This window comes from Macaca mulatta, chromosome 4 (assembly GCF_049350105.2).
Source record: "Macaca mulatta isolate MMU2019108-1 chromosome 4, T2T-MMU8v2.0, whole genome shotgun sequence".
Classification (NCBI taxonomy): domain Eukaryota; kingdom Metazoa; phylum Chordata; class Mammalia; order Primates; family Cercopithecidae; genus Macaca; species Macaca mulatta.
The window spans coordinates 136,195,477-136,213,152 of record NC_133409.1 but is presented as its reverse complement, the minus strand read 5'-3'; the positions used below and the strand labels follow the sequence as shown (position 1 = coordinate 136,213,152).

Below are 17,676 nucleotides of genomic sequence, written 5' to 3'. Positions count from 1 at the left end.
TAGGCTAGTACCAAGGATTCTGAACCAAGAACCTCCTATTGGGGAGTATTGGTGAGTAAGAAGATACCTGAGAGAAAGCCTTTCCATTCAAGCTCCATAAGGGAAAAGACCCAGAACCATGCCTGGCATATAGGAGGCCCTCAGTAGATACATATTTTTAATGGCTACATGAATAAAGCATGCATTTTTGAGACAGCTACAGTGGCTCATGCCTGTGATCCCACCACTTTGGGAGGCTGAAGTGGGAGGATTGCTTGAGCCCAGGAGTTTGAGACCAGCCTGGGCAACATAGCGAGACCCCGTCTTTACAAAAAAAAAACAAAAATTAGCTGGGCATGGAGGCCTGTGCTTGCAGTCTCGGCTACTTGAGAGACTGAAGCAGGAAGATTGCTTGAGCCCAGGAGTTCGAGGCACTTGTGAACCATTGATGTCACCACTGTACTGCAGCCTGGGGGACAGGGTGAGACTCGGTCTCAAAACAACAACAAAAACTCACACATTTTAAATTTAAAAATGAGTGATTGTAGCTGCAAAATTAGAAATCAAATATTGGTCTGACATTGGTAAAAACTTCAATCCAGTTATGAAGGCTTTTGGCTTTCAGTTGAATGTGGGGAGGACCAGCAGGCAACTCCACTGCTACAGTACTCGTGCTCCACCATAATCTACCTTAATTCAAGCATCTACTGTTCTCAAAATATGACTTATGATGGTTCTAGGTTTACTAGAAAGAAGTTATTTTTCTTTAAATATTTAAAAATTCTGTTCAACATACATAAATCAAAAATCTCCTAGGAGTCAGAAATTGTGCCTATTTTTTAAAAATTATGGGGTTACTTAAATGCTATCTTAAGTTAAAAACAATTTATTTTCTAAGTAAATGCAACTTCCGCTTTGTGATTGGATTCAAATAGAACACTTGGTTTGTGAAAGTTATTTCTTTTTATAGCAAACTTTGCTGGGCCCGGTAGGATCTTTTAGGTAACATACACATATACATGTAATAGGCAGCAAATTTGGTCCCTAAGAAGACAGACAGCTCTTTGGTGTGCCTGTTGGTTTCTGGGTCAGACACTTAAAGAAATCCAAGATAACCAAAGCAACAGCACATTTCTCCCCGCTGGGAAAGAGGAGACCCAAAAGTCCTAAATTATCCTGAAAGAAAGTCCTAGATGATGGAGAAGTGGGTGAAATTCTGGAACGCAGCCCCAGTCGAATGAATGAACAATTAATTAACTGAGCAATTAATTGAACTTTCTGCACTTAGCCCACAGCAGTGCTAAGTGGTGTTTCTGGCGTGCACTGGGGAGCACACTGACTACCTGCAGGAAGGCCAAGTGCAGTGGAAAGGAAAGTGGCCTTGTGTTTGACACGGCTAGGTCCTGTTAATATCCAGGAGTGTGCTTCTGTGTCTGTGCCAGCTGGTCAGAATGCAAGAGCAAGAATGGAGCAAAGTGAGGGGGAAGAAGGGCTGGCAGATTGGGGAAAATGGGAAAGGGGAGGCTTATACTAAAATAATGTAGGGAAGAGGAGAGAAAATGGTGGCGACTTCCAAGACAGAGCTGGAACATCGGATTCACCCCAAATGCTCTCTCTGAGAATGCCACATTTCTTGTGGGAGTCGGGAGTGGAAAACATTAAACGAAGAAACTGTAAAAAAGTAAACAGTGGGGGTAGAGGAGTCTGTAATGAAACAAATTCCTGGAGTAATCAGTTTGGGAGGGGAAGAGAAGAATTTCAATTACTGTGCTACTCCCATGTCCCTCCCCAAACACACACGCTCTCCAGCTGCATTCTGAGGCACTTGGAACTCAGACAATTGAGACGGAAAGTATTTTTAAAATCTAATTTACTTAGTCCCTTTGTTTACTTTGTGCATGCCCCTCATTTTAGACAATGAAAGGACATTCTTTATTTGCTCCTGGTTTTTAGAGCTGACACAAGGCAGCAACATGTGTGCTCTCAGTCACCTCTCTGTGGCTTAAAGATACAGAAATGTGTTGTGGTGGTGGCGGTGGGTTTTTTCCTGGGACTCTAGAGAATCATGGCCACTGGAGTCAGACGCCCTTGGAAAGTACTGCCTGCGGCCACCGATGCTTAGCTAGAGTTGCTGCCCTCTGTCTTTGTTGACCCTGCTTCAGCATTTATAGTTGAGACTATATCATTAGCATTGGATGACATATTGCCAGGTATGATTTATGAACTGTGTAATGAGTATTGGTCTTCTTTTCCTTACTGGATTGCCAGCTCCAGGAACCCAGTGATAATTCTAAGAATAGCCAACACACATGGAGTTCTTGCTATGAGTCAGGTACAGGACTGATAGCAAATGTTTTATATGGCCTGCCTCAATAAATCCTCACCATAATCCTATTGATTAAAAACACACTGTCTCCATTGCACAGGTGAGGAAACCAAGGCGCTGAAAGTTCAAGATTATTCAGTCACTAAAGGGTGGTACCAGGAAAATAAATCAGTTTTCTTAGAAATTACTGTGTGTGTTGGTGGGTGGGGGTACGGTAGGAAAGTTTTCTTATCTGTAAAAATGGAGTGGTGCTACTTGCCTGGCCTACGTCAAAGGGGTGTTGGCTGGACCAGGTGTGTTCGTGTGAAGGAAGAACCAAACCATCTGAAGCACGCGGGCAGAGGTAATTCCCTCTCCCACTCTCTTCTCCAGCGGACATACAAGTCCTCTCTCACACATGGCAATCCAAACACCTCCAATTCTCCACTGAAGGAAGCTGCTCTTTCAGAAGTCTGCTACTCTCTTTAGTTATCGCAGACACTAATTGCATAGTGGATGCAAGTTCATTTATTTGACAGATAGTAGTTGAGGACCTGTGAAAAGCTAGTTGCTATGAAGGATATAAAGAAACTTAGAACCCGATCCTGGTCTGTCCTTGAGGGACTTAAGGTCTCATTTGAAAGATGAAACAAACTTCATAACTGATGTATTATGGAGAGCATAGTTTTTGAACTAAGCAGATAGAGTTTTTAGCCCCTCTAATTTCTAGTTGGCATCTTGGGCATGTCATTTAAATATATCTGTCTCAGTTATTTCTCAAATAACACAGAGTAGTAAGACCTCCTTCAAGGATTATACATTATTATTATTATTTAATGAGAAAGCTGTCACCAGCTGTAAAGCATTAGGGGTGCAAACCTCATAACTTGATGAAACACTGAATAACGACACAAGGCAACATAGACAGCAGGTGCTGGGTGATTCTGGAGGGAGGCTGAGTTGATGGGTGTGCTTGTGAGTGTGGGGGGATGGGTATGAGATGGCCTCACAGAGGGGGTGGGGCTGAAGCTGAGCCTGAGGCCAGGGACAAGAAGGAAGAGAGGGCCTGTTTTAGACAGAGGATGCAGCTCAGCCAAGGGATAGAGGATCGAATGAAGAAGAACAGCAGAAGGCAGACCAGCCTGACAGAGTAGATAGGTCACAGTGAGAAGTGTTGGGAAAGAGTGTTGGGAAGAATGAAGGAAAAGACAGATCGGGGCTTTGGATGCCTCAAGTCCGTGGACAATGGGAAACATCAAAGGTTTCCTGTGCATGAAAGTGGCCTGATTAAAGCATTATTTTAGGAAGAATAACCTTAGAATCACATAAAGGATGGGCCAGACAGAGAGAAAAAGAGAGAGAGAACGTGTGAACCTGGAAGACCAGTTTGAAGAACAATGAGACTATCAGGATGGCAGTGGTGAGACTTGAACCAGTTGTAGGCTTTAAGAATGAAAAAGAGTTTGGAGGAAGAGAGAGTGCAATAAGAGAATGCTCTAGACTTGGCTACTGATCAACAATGAAGGCAGCAATAGAAAGGAGCAGAAAGTGTTTAGTGCCTAGAAAATAGAAGAAAAAGGCCAGGCGCGGTGGCCCACGCTTGTAATCCCGGCACTTTGGGAGGCAGAGGTGGGTGAATCACAAGGTCAAGAGTTCAAGAACAGCCTGGCCAAGATGGTGAAACCCCGTCTCTACTAAAAATACAAAAATTAGCCTGGCGTGGTGGCACGTGCCTGTAATCCTAGCTACTCGGGAGGCTGAGGCAGAGAATTGCTTACACCCAGGAGGCAGAGGTTGCAGTGAGCTGAGATCGCACCACTGCACTCCAGCCTGGGTGACAGAGTGAGACTCTGTCTCAATAAATAAATAAATAAATAAATAAATAAATAAATAAATAAAAAGAAAAAGAAAATAGAAGAAAAAAGGAGTTCAGGAAGAGCTCAACTCAAAGGAAAAGGATACAAATTGATGTATACCATGTTAGACATATATGATAACAGAACATCCAAGTGAAAATATCTAGATGAGAGCAGGGCTCTGGGTGTAGAATAATTCATATAAAGATGACAAGGAGAATATGTCAAGCTCACCAGGGATGAAGGTAGAGGCAGAAGATGAACACTCATGGGGTGAGCCTTGAGCTGTTCCACATTTAAACAACAAGTAGAAGACAGAAAACAGAATACATTCTGTGGGAGTGAAAAGAGTGTGGTTCCTGGTGTTTGTAAGTCATTAAACTGCACTCTAAAAACAGAACAGTAGCTACTTTCCACCCAAGCCTGTAATCTAGAGCTGTCACACTGAGGACTTCTAAAGTTGGGAACATAGCATAGGAAAGGGTCTGGATCACAACTCTCTGAAGACTCAGACTCTCACACCTGAAGTCCTGCTAGGGTCCCACGGATGATGGCCTTAGTACTACTGAAATGACTAATCCTGTATTTTTAGATGTCTGTACCTATCTGTGCACTGGACACTTAGTTGCAATGCCAGTGTCCATTCCTTCCTTCTTCTTTGCTAATGGAAACTTGCTAATCAGGTCAGTGAAGTGCGTGGCACCAAGTGAAATACTTGCCTTTGCAGACTCTTTTGTAGCTAAGACTGGACCCTGAGACACAGTTCTGGAAAATGAAGTGTGAGCAAGGGGCTGCTGGGAGCCAAGAGAGGCTTTTGCCCTCCTTCATGGAAGGTTCTCTGTTCATGCAGCTAAACATACTCCTCATTTATGCAATGTACTTTACCTTTTCAGATCCACAGTGGTGACATTGAACACGACTCCTTTCAGCCAGAGGATCATGAAGAGGCGCTGAGAGAATGGACAGTTGCCAATGCTTTCCCCATCGATTCCAGCCTGGAAAAAAGAGAACCAGTGTCCTGAGTGGGCAGGTGCAATTAGCACAGGGAACATAAGATTGTAATGCCCAAATGCAGGTCTGAGGAGACCTTACTAAAACCATGTCCCAGCAACTTCAAAGGGCAGTAGCCTAATATTATTCATCTTTGTCTTCTTAATGTCCATGCGGGACAATGCCTGGCACCATGTAAGGGCTCAATAAATACTTGCGGAACTGAAATGCAAAATCAAACTTTATGAAATCATAGAACCCTGGCATCTTGCAGTAAAAGTAGACCTGCAACATCACTTAGTCTGATACAAATGATGTTGGAATGCCAACTTCTACACCCCCAAGTAATCATCTAGTTTCTGCTTGAATATCTCCACTGACAGGTCATTTGTATTAATATAACTCAAAGCAGTTCATTCTGAGGATTGCTCTAACAGTTAGAAATGCTTTCCTTCAGCTACCTAGCCAAAATATGTTCCTCTGTAGTTTGCCCTCCCCCACCCCTTGGTCCTTGGTTCACACCACACGGATGTCATGAATATAAATATCTCAGACTTTGATCCCATCTCCCTATATGGAGGCTAATCAGGAAGCTCAAGGTTTTAATCAGTACACCACTTAGTTCTGGCTGGTACTTGGCCTTCACTGTCAATAAACCATTCATTTGTTAAATTACACTTTTGCTCAACAAATACATATTGACTATCAGTTATGTGCAAGGCACTAGAGAAAATTGCCCAGGAGATTCAAAACTGAACTCCTCCAAGGAGCTTATGGCCTTCTGTAGGGTGGGCTTGGGGATAAGACAGGAACCCATGTAAAAATAACAGCATTATTATTGGGTGTTCTGCGCTTCTGTCCTTTCATTTCCCTTCTTCAAAATAATAGGCTTTTTTAGGTCTGAAAAACAAGTCTATCTTTATTGCACTTCTGAGTGGGCTGCAGATCCATGAATTTCATAAAGAATTAATTTCAAGCAAACCTATGAACAAACAAAAAAGGTTGGGGAATTGGTCTCTGTAGAATTCATTTCCATTGGGTGGTTTATTGGCTGCCAACATAGTACTTACAGGAAGAAATAACCCATTTGCTCCAGACTCTGATGTTGGCTGCTCTGGAAACCATGACCCCTGCAGGTGGCCTGGCAGGGGATTCCACTGACAGGGAGGGCATGTGTGGGCCTGGGTACTGGAGACTCGTGCAAAGCTGTAAACAATCCAACCAACATCCAGGAATGGGGGCTTACTGAGGTTTTGTTTTTGTTTTTGTTTTTCCAAAAGAAAGGGAGAAAACAAATGCATTCCCAAAGGTCAGCACAGTTTTCCCCCTTGAGGTTTGTTTTGCTGCTGCGGCATTCAGGTGGGGAGGCAGCGATGCCTTCTTTCATACATTAGAACCTCATTAAGCGCTTTTTTCTACCTTGCAAGTTGCTCCCAGCAGGGGCTCAGGTTTATAATGGAAAACTGGAACCTTTGACAGTGTTCGCTGTATGTAATTGCTATGAAATTACAGTTATTTTACCTTCCTCTTAACTATACCAAAAGCCCCACTCCCTATACAGTTCTCACTTTTCCCCAGTGCTGGAAACAGACCCACCCCTGAGTCTTGAGAGAGCACGGACACTGTTACATAAAATGGGAAAGGTAGGAGAGCACAGTGTGGGCGCTACACCTGCCTACGGAGATAAAGTTACCAATAAAACATGCTCAGACAGGTGGCTACCAATTTAATAATAGCTTGCTGCTAACTTGAGTTTATGATGTAAGTTCCTTAGGAACTTCTCAAGAAGCACTTGGCAGGTACCAGGTTCTGGGTCCTGTAAGACATCCTGACACAGGAAGAATTCCCCCAGGGCCAGGAATGGTGGAAGTAACAAGAGGAGAATTGAAAAAAAAGCAAAAATAAAAACAGAAGCTAGATCCATATACTGTTATCTGTTTTCCTCTGGTGGTGGTGGTGGGAGGGTAAGGGAATTGAAGGAGGAACTAGCAAAATAGTGGATTTATCAACTACATAAAAAATTCATATAATAATAATATTAATAATAACTTATGTCCATATTATCAGGCATTGTTCTAAAGGATTTACCTATATTATTAACTTGTTTATTTCTCATGAGAAGCCTGTAAAGAGTGATATTTTCAGCTCTTACAAATGTGAAACGGAGGCCTAAGGTTATCATCGTGGTGAAGCCAGGATGAACCAAGGTGGTCTGGCTAGAGATCCAGTGCTCTGAGCTGCCATTCCTGGAGCCAGCCTGAGGGTCCAGCCAGGTGACAGGTCCTCCCCTGGTGCTGGGAGGGCTGGTGTTGAATTTTATGGACATCCTCTGGTCCATGTGCAATCAGCTCTGCCTGGAGCTTAGGGCATGGTGTCCTTCATGGCTCCCTACATTTTCATTATGTCTTATTAATCTTACATTAAACTATGTTTCTAGGTTTAGTAAACAAAAATTGTCAAAGGCCAATAGAAATATGCAAGGATGCTACCATTTACTTCCACTGTCTGGGTGTCCCTCTTTCAGCTTCCTCTATTCCCCCTCAAACACCAACAGCCTTGTGGCCCTAAGAAATAGTTTGTTAAACTCATGGGTTATATGTGATGAGCTGTGACAACCATCTGAAACATCAACAGAGAAGAACCAGGTGGGGTTTAGCTGCACCCCACATCCTGAAAAGTGTGAGGGAAAACCCAGGTGGACTTTGTTCCAGAGAGATTGTGAGCACTGGGGGCCAGGGACCAGCACAAAAGCAGTGTCCTAGGTGGAATCATGTTCCCCCAAATTCATGTCCCCCTGGAATGTGTGTATGGGACCTTACTGGGAAACAGGGTCTTTGCAGGTGAAATCAACTTTAAGATGAGGTCACATTGGATTAGAATGGGCTCTAAACATCACTGGTGTCCTTACAAAAAGAGGGAACTTTGGGCACAGACATGCAGAGGACAAAGTCATGTGAAGATGAAGGCAGTGATTGGAGTGATGTATCTACAAGCCAACGAACGCCAAGGATTGGTGGCAGACACCAAAAGCTAGAAGAGACAAGGAAAGATTCTTCCTCAGAGCCTCTGGACAGAGCCTGGCCCTGCCCACACCTTGATTTTGAACTTCTGGCCTCCAGAACTGTAAGAGAATCAATTTCTGCTGCTTTCAGCTATACTGTGTATAGCAATTTCTTGGAAACTAATGCAATAAGGGAAGCGTCAAAAGACGATGATATATATATATATTAACAGCTAATGGCAAACTTCCCAAGGTCAAGATTCTGCTTTGAACACAATTGCCAGCTATAATCCCAGAGTACTTCCTGTTCTCTACAGTGTATATAACAACTTATTATAAAATATCATACCACATATAATATTCCATATGATGATACCAGTACTAGTAGCATAATGTAATTATATAAGCTGTATGATTGTACTTCATGTTATATGCTTGATACTTCGTATTATATGCTATTATATATTGCCTTTCATATGATCTTTCTCCACATACTATGAGCTTAGCTCCCTCAAAACATAGTTGATGTTTTATTTTGTTTGTCTTCAGCAGCAACAAGCACAGGCACCTGAAACTTACTTCATATTCAGTGCCTATTTAAAAGGATGCACATTGAGGGGAGGGTGATGTCCCTCCCTTTTTGTGGCTTGAGGATCTCAAAATTATCTCACTGGCATTCTGAAAAGCATCCTAAAATACATGCATACATACTACATACACACATACATGGCTAGCCTGAGTTATGTAGCACACTAGCCGGAGACTGTGGTTCTAGACCCATCTCTGCCTCTATTTCACCATGTGAATGACCTTAGGTAAATTATCTCCTCTTGGCCTCAACCATTAAACCTATAACTTCCTGCAATTTTGTAAATTCAAGTGGAAAATGGAGATTTGTTTCAGACTGTGGTTCTCAAACATTTTAGTCTTCAAACTCTTTTATGCTTTTAAAGATTGTTGAGGATCCCAGAAAGGTTTTATTTATGTGGATGAAAGTTATTGATATTTACTGTGTTGTAAGATAAAGCCGAATCTAAATATTTATAAAAATGCTATAATTAATGTGTCTATTAACATAAACATAAAATAACTATATTTTCTAAAAATAAAAGAAATTTAGCAAAAGTGGCAATGTTTTATATTTTTACGAAATCTTTAACATCTGGCTTAATAGAAGTTGGCTTCCACATTTAATCTCTTGGTATTTAGTTGGGGTATATGGAGCTTTTGTTGTTGTTGTTGTTGTTTTTGAAACAGAGTCTTGCTCTGTCATCCAGGCTGGAGTGCAGTGCCGCGATCTCAGCTCATTGCAACTTCTGCCTTCCAGGCTGTAGCAAATACTGACAAATACTAAGTCTGAGTAAGCACGGTGTGTCAGCCAGTTGCCCTTTCAAGTAAAAACTGCTTTGTGAGGGAGGCAGCTGGTTCAGCTGGCAACTCAATCATACAAGTGCTTTTCCTTTCACAACCATCAGACTTTGGAATGCAGCCAAAGAGCTTATGTGCATTTCCCATTTCATCAACCAGAATGTTTAGAAGACATGTATGCAAAAGTTGAGATTTAATAACATTATATAATTTTTAATGCTTCATCAAGGACATTCATAATTGACGCTGTTTTTTGTTTTTGTTTTTTTTTTTCTGCACATGCATGACTGGCTAGTACCACTTATGCCACTGCTTGGATTTGTGCTGAAACACCAGTAAATTTGCCCACGAAATGCCAATCCCAGAGAGAGAAGCGTACCATCTTGCTATAACTCTAAAAATAGTTGTGACCTCTTAAAACCCCTGAAAGCCTTTTAGGGACCCCAGAAGTCTATGAACAACACTGGAGAACCATTGTTTTAAGACGGTCCATGGACACACCAGGTATGTAATTCTTGGTCTACAGATAATGAAGGGAAAGCTGATAATTGGCCAAAAGTCACTCGAGGGTACCCAAGTCCGGAAGTGGGAGGAATCGTTCAGAGAGGATCCAAGAAGGAATTGTAGAAAGTGACCAGATGACATTGAAGCTTGATAGATGTGTCAGTTATCAACTTACTGCCTTTCAGCTGCAATGCACCCTTGAATATATGCTCTGTGAGAACAGGGAATTTCTTTAAACATTTCTCCTTTAAAGTGAGTACAAAGTTAGGCTTTCTCCCAGGGAGAACTAGACGGGAACTGCAGGAGGAAGAGGCTTTCTTGCTGACTGTGGTGTGGGCTGGGGTTGGACGGTGTAGCTGTGACAGCACGCAGTGCAGCCACCCCAGCTATAGGCTCAGCATGCAACCCACCTGGCACCTCGTAGCCTCAGCCTGGTAATAACCTTTCCAGCACTCTTGACACAGAAACCAAAGCCCCCATTAAGCCTATATCCAGCTGGCCTATGGCCAGGGTGTCCACATAGCTTGGTCACTTCCTTTGCAAGCCCCATGTGTCCTGAAGGCCTTCTTCTCCACTGACACCTGGATCCTGCTGCACACTGTACCGATGCTGATTGCTTGTTGCCTGCCTGAACTCTGGGGAGTGGCCTATTGTTTGCTCAGCAACTCCAGACCAGCTCTGGCCTGACCAAACCAGTGAACTTCTGTGCCAGGTTGCGAACAGCTTCTAAGTTTGTCCTTCCCTGGCTCCTCTCCCTCAGCCCTAGGGTACCGTAGAGAGTTTCCTTATATGTCATGGTTACTCTTTTATCTTACGTAATACTTCATGTTGAATTTCTCCTGTTTAACCTACCATGTAGTTTCTCACTCCTGATTGGACCCAGGCTACATCAGATGCTTAAATGTCTGTTATTTCAAAATGTAAGATTTTTATGACCTTTGACTTCTTTAAAAATCTGGCAAGGTTAAGTCCTGGATGAAGTATTAGGAAGGAAACCTCAGTTTTCTCAAGAAAGATAATTAAGTCACCATTTACGTCACATTCCCACTTTTTGTTGCTGTCGCCCATGAAACTTGTCCCTGAGGACTCAAGTGATTAAATAATTTTGTTAAGTGTACAGATAAAAATTATACAACAGTAGGGCTGTATCTGACCTCAGGAATGCTATACTCCGGCTCTTTCTTTTTACTGGTAGAGAAAAAGGCCCAGAAAGGTTGAATGAATTGCCCATGGTAGCACAGCCGGTTCCCATAGCAGAATCAGGTCTCTCTAACTCCTGACTTCCAGCTTTCAGCAGACCACGTTGGCTGTTGTCCTTCAGAAAAGAGTGGCAAAGTGGCAAAGGCCACACGACGAGGACTTTCTTTAAACATAATAACTCATCTAAACTGTTTAGACAAAGAAGCTTTCTTCATAATAATATTTCCAGCTGTCCATTTTTAATTAGTTAGTGTAAGTCAGACAACATTTCTAGTTGTGATTATTTTTTTTAAACACCAAATGGTCTATCCTTCCAACAATTTGGCTGGTAAGACTTCAATTAGGAGGGATGGGACTTGGTGGTACGTGGTCCACATGAGGACAGAGAGGTCTGCTCTTGAAGAAATCAACATTCTCTTTCATAGAAGCCACAAAAGGCCTAATTCACTGGGGTTACCCAGGCATTTTTCATTCAAGAAACAGGTAACAGGTATACATTTGAGGCTACAGAGACCCTCAACATTTATCTAAAGTTTAACATATGTGCTGAATCAGCTCTATGTAGACCGCTCCCTGTACATTGTGATATGAAGAATTCTAGGTATGCTGGTCAGAGTTCTCCAGAGACGGAACCAGCACAATATGTATGTGTGTATGTGTGTGTGTGTGTGTGTGTGTGTATTTATATATATATACACACACACATATGTGTACATATATACACACACACATATATCCTGTTATATCTACTATATATGGAGAAACATATACACATCTTATTTTTATAGAATACATTATAATAACATTACATATATGTATATGTATATGAATACAAATACATACCAGTTGGAGTGTGAAGATTGAGAGATTTATTTTAAGGAACAGGCTCACACAGTTCTGGAGGCTTGGTGTGTTCAGAATCTGCAGGGTAGGCCAGCAGGCTGAAACCCCAGGCAAGAGCCGCAGTTCGAGTCCAAAGACTGTCTGCTGGCAGCATTCCCTCTTCTTCAGAGGAGGGGATCAGTCTTTTTCTCTGTGAGGCCCACCCACACTATAGAGGGCAATCTGCTTTACTCAAAATCCACCAATTTGAATATTAATGTCATCAAAAATAAAAGCACCTTCACAGAAGCATCCAGAATAATGTCTGGTCAATATCCGGGCACTATGGCCCAGCCAAGTTGATGCATAAAGTTAACCATTACGCCTGGCATAAACATTTTACTTGATTCAGGTAACCTGTTAATTCAGTATCTGTCATCTGCACCTAAGCTCACCAGATGGTTTTGTAAACAATTGAATATAGTTGTGTACATGTCCCCTTCCAAAAGAACTCGTAGTAAGCTCCAGACTTAGCAGGCTCCTTGGTTTACATCTCTAAGTGAGCAGGGTCCAGTGGTGCCTTTGATGTATAACTAGCCTGGTTTGATGGTGGCTTTGGGCCCAAGGCCGCCTACAACTTTGTATGTTGCACAATGCCACTGTGTTTGTGGCCTGTTGGAGTGTCTGTCCTTCAGCCTGCCTTGAGCTTTACGTCCATCCACCACTGAGTGTATATTCATCCTCCCGTACTTCAAGACACACTCTCTGAGAAAGAACTGCCCTTTCCAACTCAACACCACTGCCCCTTCTCCCAGCCCCTTCTTTCTACTCCCACGTGGCTTCTTTCCTATTCTTTCATGTCCCACTATTTGAATAAATGAATGGGTTTCTTTTAAACCTCTTGCCAGCTCTGCTTCTGTTTAACAACTTCTGAAATTATTGTCTTTTAATCTCTTTCTGGGTTAGTCAATTTTTTTTCCTTTGTGTCTTCACCTACCTGATATTTGTCTTATAGCTAAAACTTTTGATTATCCTTTCTTCTTAAAGCTTAGCCATCTGCAGCCTCCCTTGCCACTTGGTGCCTCTTAGGAGGCAGGGGCCGGCTTTACAGGCAGGCAGTCTGTGCAGTTGAATAATGGGGCCCCACACTTAGTTTAATGCTCTACTCTTGCTATCCTGAAATTCTTAATAATTTTGGAGCCTAGATCCCTCATTTTCATTTGGCAGTAGGCACTGCATGTTATGCACTGGCCCTGCCTGTGGCCCCCTTTTTCTTCCTCATTCTTCTTGCTGACATCCTCCTCTTTCTGGTATTTGCCCTCTCAGCTCACCACTCTTCCCCTCCATGCTTGGTGCTCTTTGGAGAACTTATCTACTCTTGAAAACATGATTGTCCTTCCCAAGTCAGCAATAACTCTGGCTTCTAGGCCTATAAACATGCTACTTACCCTAAGCTTTAAACAAAAGTAGAAAGGAGAGTCAGAGAAGGAAAGAAAACAAGGGAAAATGTTGAAAGGCTGTAGGGCTTGCTTGGCTCAAGTATCCCTTGTTGGTTCCACCTCCTAGCCTATCTCATTCCAATGTCATATGTTATTCTAGAATTTGCCTCATTTCAATTAAATATCTCACCAGTTACTAGATACTTGAGGTTTTCTTATAAGTCAGACAATATGCCTTGTTATTACTATTTTTCAAAACTAAATGATCTGCCCTTCCAGTAATCTAGTTGCTATGCTCCGTTAGCATGAATGTGACTCAGTGATTTATTTATCTACTCTCAGAAACCTGTAAGTACTCAAGAAATATAAGTTTGATGGCCTTGATATATCTTCCAAGTGATTCCACCAATCTTGGGAAGGCAGAATGGCTCTCATATGTTAATACTATAAACCTGCACTGTGCCTTGGGAAAGCCCAGAGTCCACACTCTCTGCCTCCAAGTTTGGCTGTTTCTGCTCACTAGCCCAGGTGTAATATTTAACAGCTAAATTCCATTGCAGTAGAGGCAGATTTCAGTCCTCAACTTCACAGAATACTGTGGTACAGTGTTAGGGGCATTGTATAGACCCATGCAGACCTGGGTTCAAATTCCTCCCCTGACACCAACCAGCAGAAAAAATGTCTGCAGCACTATTTCCAATCCTGTATGCCCTTCATAACCTTTCCACAGCCCCAGCTAGAGGTGGAGTCCACATTTCCCTTCTTCTTAAAATAGGGCAGGCCTTTGTGGCTGCCTGCGTGAATGGAATATGGCAGAAGTTACACAATGTGTGACTTCGGAGATTAGGTAATAGAGGGTGATACAGCTTCTGCCTGTCTCTCTCTCTCTGTATCTTTTGGTATGCTTGCCCCTGGAACCTAGCCACCATGTTGTGAGGAAACCCAGAGCACATGAAGAGGTTCTCTGTAGTGTTCCAGCTAATAGTCTCAGCTAAGTTTTCAGATGACAGGTTGCCTCAACAACCAGACAAGAGAATGAATGTAATTTCTGATTATTGCAGCCCCCAGGTATTGACTTGTCCCAAATGACATCTACTGAAGTAATATTAGCCATTCTCACCAAGTCTTGGCCAAACTGCAGGTTTGTGAGCAAAATAAGTGTTGTCATTGTTTAAAACCACTAAGTTTTGGGCTGGTTTGTTACTCAGCAGGCAACTCACCTACACACTTAGCCTCAGGCCCCTTATCTTCAAATTGGTGGCAGAGTTGTTATGTAATTGGATAACAATATGTATAAAACATATAGTATTTCCTTTATACATTTATGATTATTGTCATATGGCCAGAGAAGAACAACATTTAGGAAGAGCTTGTTAAACACTCTGTTTATGAAATGCTATGCCTTGGTAAAGAGTCAATAGACCTCTCTTTGATGGCACAAAACTTCAATAGTACCTAGTGTTCAGGGTTTTGTGTATGAAGCAATAAATTCAACAAAGAAAGCAAATACAGGAAGAACTACAGCTACAGTTCATTGACCAGAGGAGAGTGTTCCTAAACTAGGTCAGTCATGCATTTACTATGAAGAGAGAGAGGGAAAAGTGACTCATGTTTGGTTAACTGTTGGTACAATGATAGATACATGCATGTATGTTCTTTACAAGACCATTGAATTTCTGTGAAAAGCAACACCCTCCAACCAGACACCTTTTTCAAGTCGTTCAAGAGTCAAAGATGAGAAGGGCTGGAACCCAAGGAATATAGATGGTTGAAGCTGAGGGATCAGGTCTGGGACAGATTCCTGGAAGTTTTCTATTGAAGTTTATTGGAAGCCTTTGTGTTCTCTCAACATCCAGAAACATTTTCACAGCTATTTAAGGTACTGTCATCCTATTCTTTAGACCTGATTATGGCTCTCAATGCTTGGATCAGGAAAGCTGAAAGCTGGAATTCTTCCACCTCAGAAATGTACCAAAACACAGGAAACCAAAGAGCGATACAAATCTACAGCCTCAAATAAACACAACTCCTTTCCACATTGGCTTAATTTGAAGAAGAGGTCTCCTCACTTAAGCCTTCCTTGGAGAATCCCTATCCTAATAGAGGAAATATGTTTTCCACTTAATGAGGCCACTGTCAAAGTTTTGCTTTCCTCCCTTGACACTTTTTTTATTTGTTATCCAAGATACTATGGAAATTAATGGCAGCTCTTGATCATGAATCCATTCCCCCTACATTTAAGGAATAACCCTGCAATTCCTATAATCCTCATACCAAACAAGGATATCTTGACATTGAGCTCTCCTACTCCTACAAAGGTTGGTGTGTGGGATCCTGAGATAGCTGAGATTCCTCAATTATTACTCATCTGCCCTTCTGTTCTGGTTGTCTGAATGTTGAGTTTTGAATATAGCCTCTTAATAGGATAAGCTGGTCTGGAAAGACTTTAGAGACATCCCAAAATCTGTCATCCTAGCTCTCTGTTGGTTTCAATAATCACTCATGAATCCCACACTCAAATATAACAAATTAAAAGCTTATGACACTAAAATGAAATCTGAGTCCTGAGGTTTATTAATTAGGGTCATGTACATCTGAGAACTTATGCAAAAAGCTTTTGCAAAATTACTAGTTTATAATATGTCAACAAAGTATATTTTTAGAGCTTGAAAATTCCACTCAACTAAGCATTTTAAAAACTGGAATGCCCAGACCCCACTGTCAGATATTCTGATTTAATTAATCTGGGGGTAGGGCTCAGACATCAGAATTCTTTTCCCTCAAAGTTCTCGAGGTGATTCTAATGTTCAGTCAGGACTGACAACTTCTGATCTGGTGGTACCCACAGTGGGAGATGTCCAGTAGAATCACCAAAGGAGCTTGTTAAACAAACAAAGAAACAAATGAGCTCCCTGACCCCACTGTAGACATGCAGAATCAGTCTCTGGGCTCGGGACATGTGTGACAGGCTGGACCAAGCACCGACTGTAGCACTTGGACGTTGTTTCTCCCTCCTCTTTTTGTTTCCTTTTTCCTTATCTAAACCAGAAACTCCTTCACATCCTGGCCCCACTCCTACTTCCCACTCCGTTTCTGTGCTGTTCTTCTTCACCTTCCATCCCTGCACAGGCCCTGAAAGAAGTGCACCATTTTGAGTTGTTCAGGGAATGGAGAGCTCATTTTGGATCAAGACATCTGGAGAACCTCAAGTCAATGCAGCCATAAACAATGCCAAGAACTTCACGTGCCAACTAATATTTTTATGGTTGTGTCTCCACATAGAACTCTTCAGTTCTGCCAGGTGGGTCTTCCCTGAGGGTGACAGAGTGCTGTGACTGGGTATAGAAACCCTAGCCACTGGGCTCAAGTTCTCATGTGGTCAACCACAGGCCATATGTACCCAATCACATTTGCTCTCTCCAGCCACCTTCCTCTAGTCAGCCATGGTGAAAAATGTGCCTTTTAAAAAAATTCAGGGTACTCATAAGGTCCTGTTTTGGGCTTTCTTGGCTATGTGGAGTGCCAGCAGGCTTTATCTCCATTCTCAACCATATGCAGGCACTTGGCCACTTGGGCAGGGTGGATCCACACAGCCAGATATGCATCTTCACCAAGGCCCTGCTTGGATCCAGAGACTAGGGATGTAGTGATGTGGTGATGAATGAGACATAGTCCCTCTCTTGAGAAGCTGTCACACAACAGAGGCAGCAAAAAGTAAAGAGATGATGGCCAGGTCACCACTGAAGTGCAGTAGTGGTAGAGCATGGGTGGAGTGGGGACAGGAAGGAGCCCACCTAAGGGTTCAGGGAAGGATTTGGGGCAGCAACAATGCCCAGTATGAGCCTCAAATGTAAGAGAGTTTATTCATGCAAAGTGGTAGGTAAGGCCATCCAGGCAGAAGTGATGGCATATGCACATGCCTGGAGGCTGGATTGCACAATGCAGGTGTATTAGGCTGTTTTTGCATTGCTGTAAAGAAATACCTGAGACTGGGTAATTTATATTGAAAAGAGGTTTAATTGGCTGATGGTCCTGCAGGCTATACAAGTGTCATGCCAGCATTTGCTCAGCTTCTGGTTAGGGCATCAGGAAGCTTATGATCACAGTGGAAAGCAAAATGGGAGCAGGCACTTTCCATGGCAAAATCAGGAGCGAGAGAGAGAGAGAGAGAGAGAGAGAGAGAGAGAAAGGAGGAACCAGGATCCTTTAAAC

The 17,676-nt window shown here is 42.5% G+C and overlaps 1 protein-coding gene across 5 annotated transcripts in view; it reads right to left on the bottom strand.

Moving 5' to 3' along the window:
* Positions 1 to 17,676, bottom strand: part of CLIC5 (chloride intracellular channel 5) — a 197,000-nt gene that overhangs the window by 68,028 nt on the left and 111,296 nt on the right. For all 5 annotated transcript variants that reach the window (XM_077999832.1, XM_077999833.1, XM_077999835.1 and 2 more), the window contains exon 2: positions 5,026 to 5,135. In XM_077999832.1, coding sequence (XP_077855958.1) covers positions 5,026 to 5,135 — 110 coding nt within the window. The remainder of the gene's footprint in view (positions 1 to 5,025; positions 5,136 to 17,676) is intronic.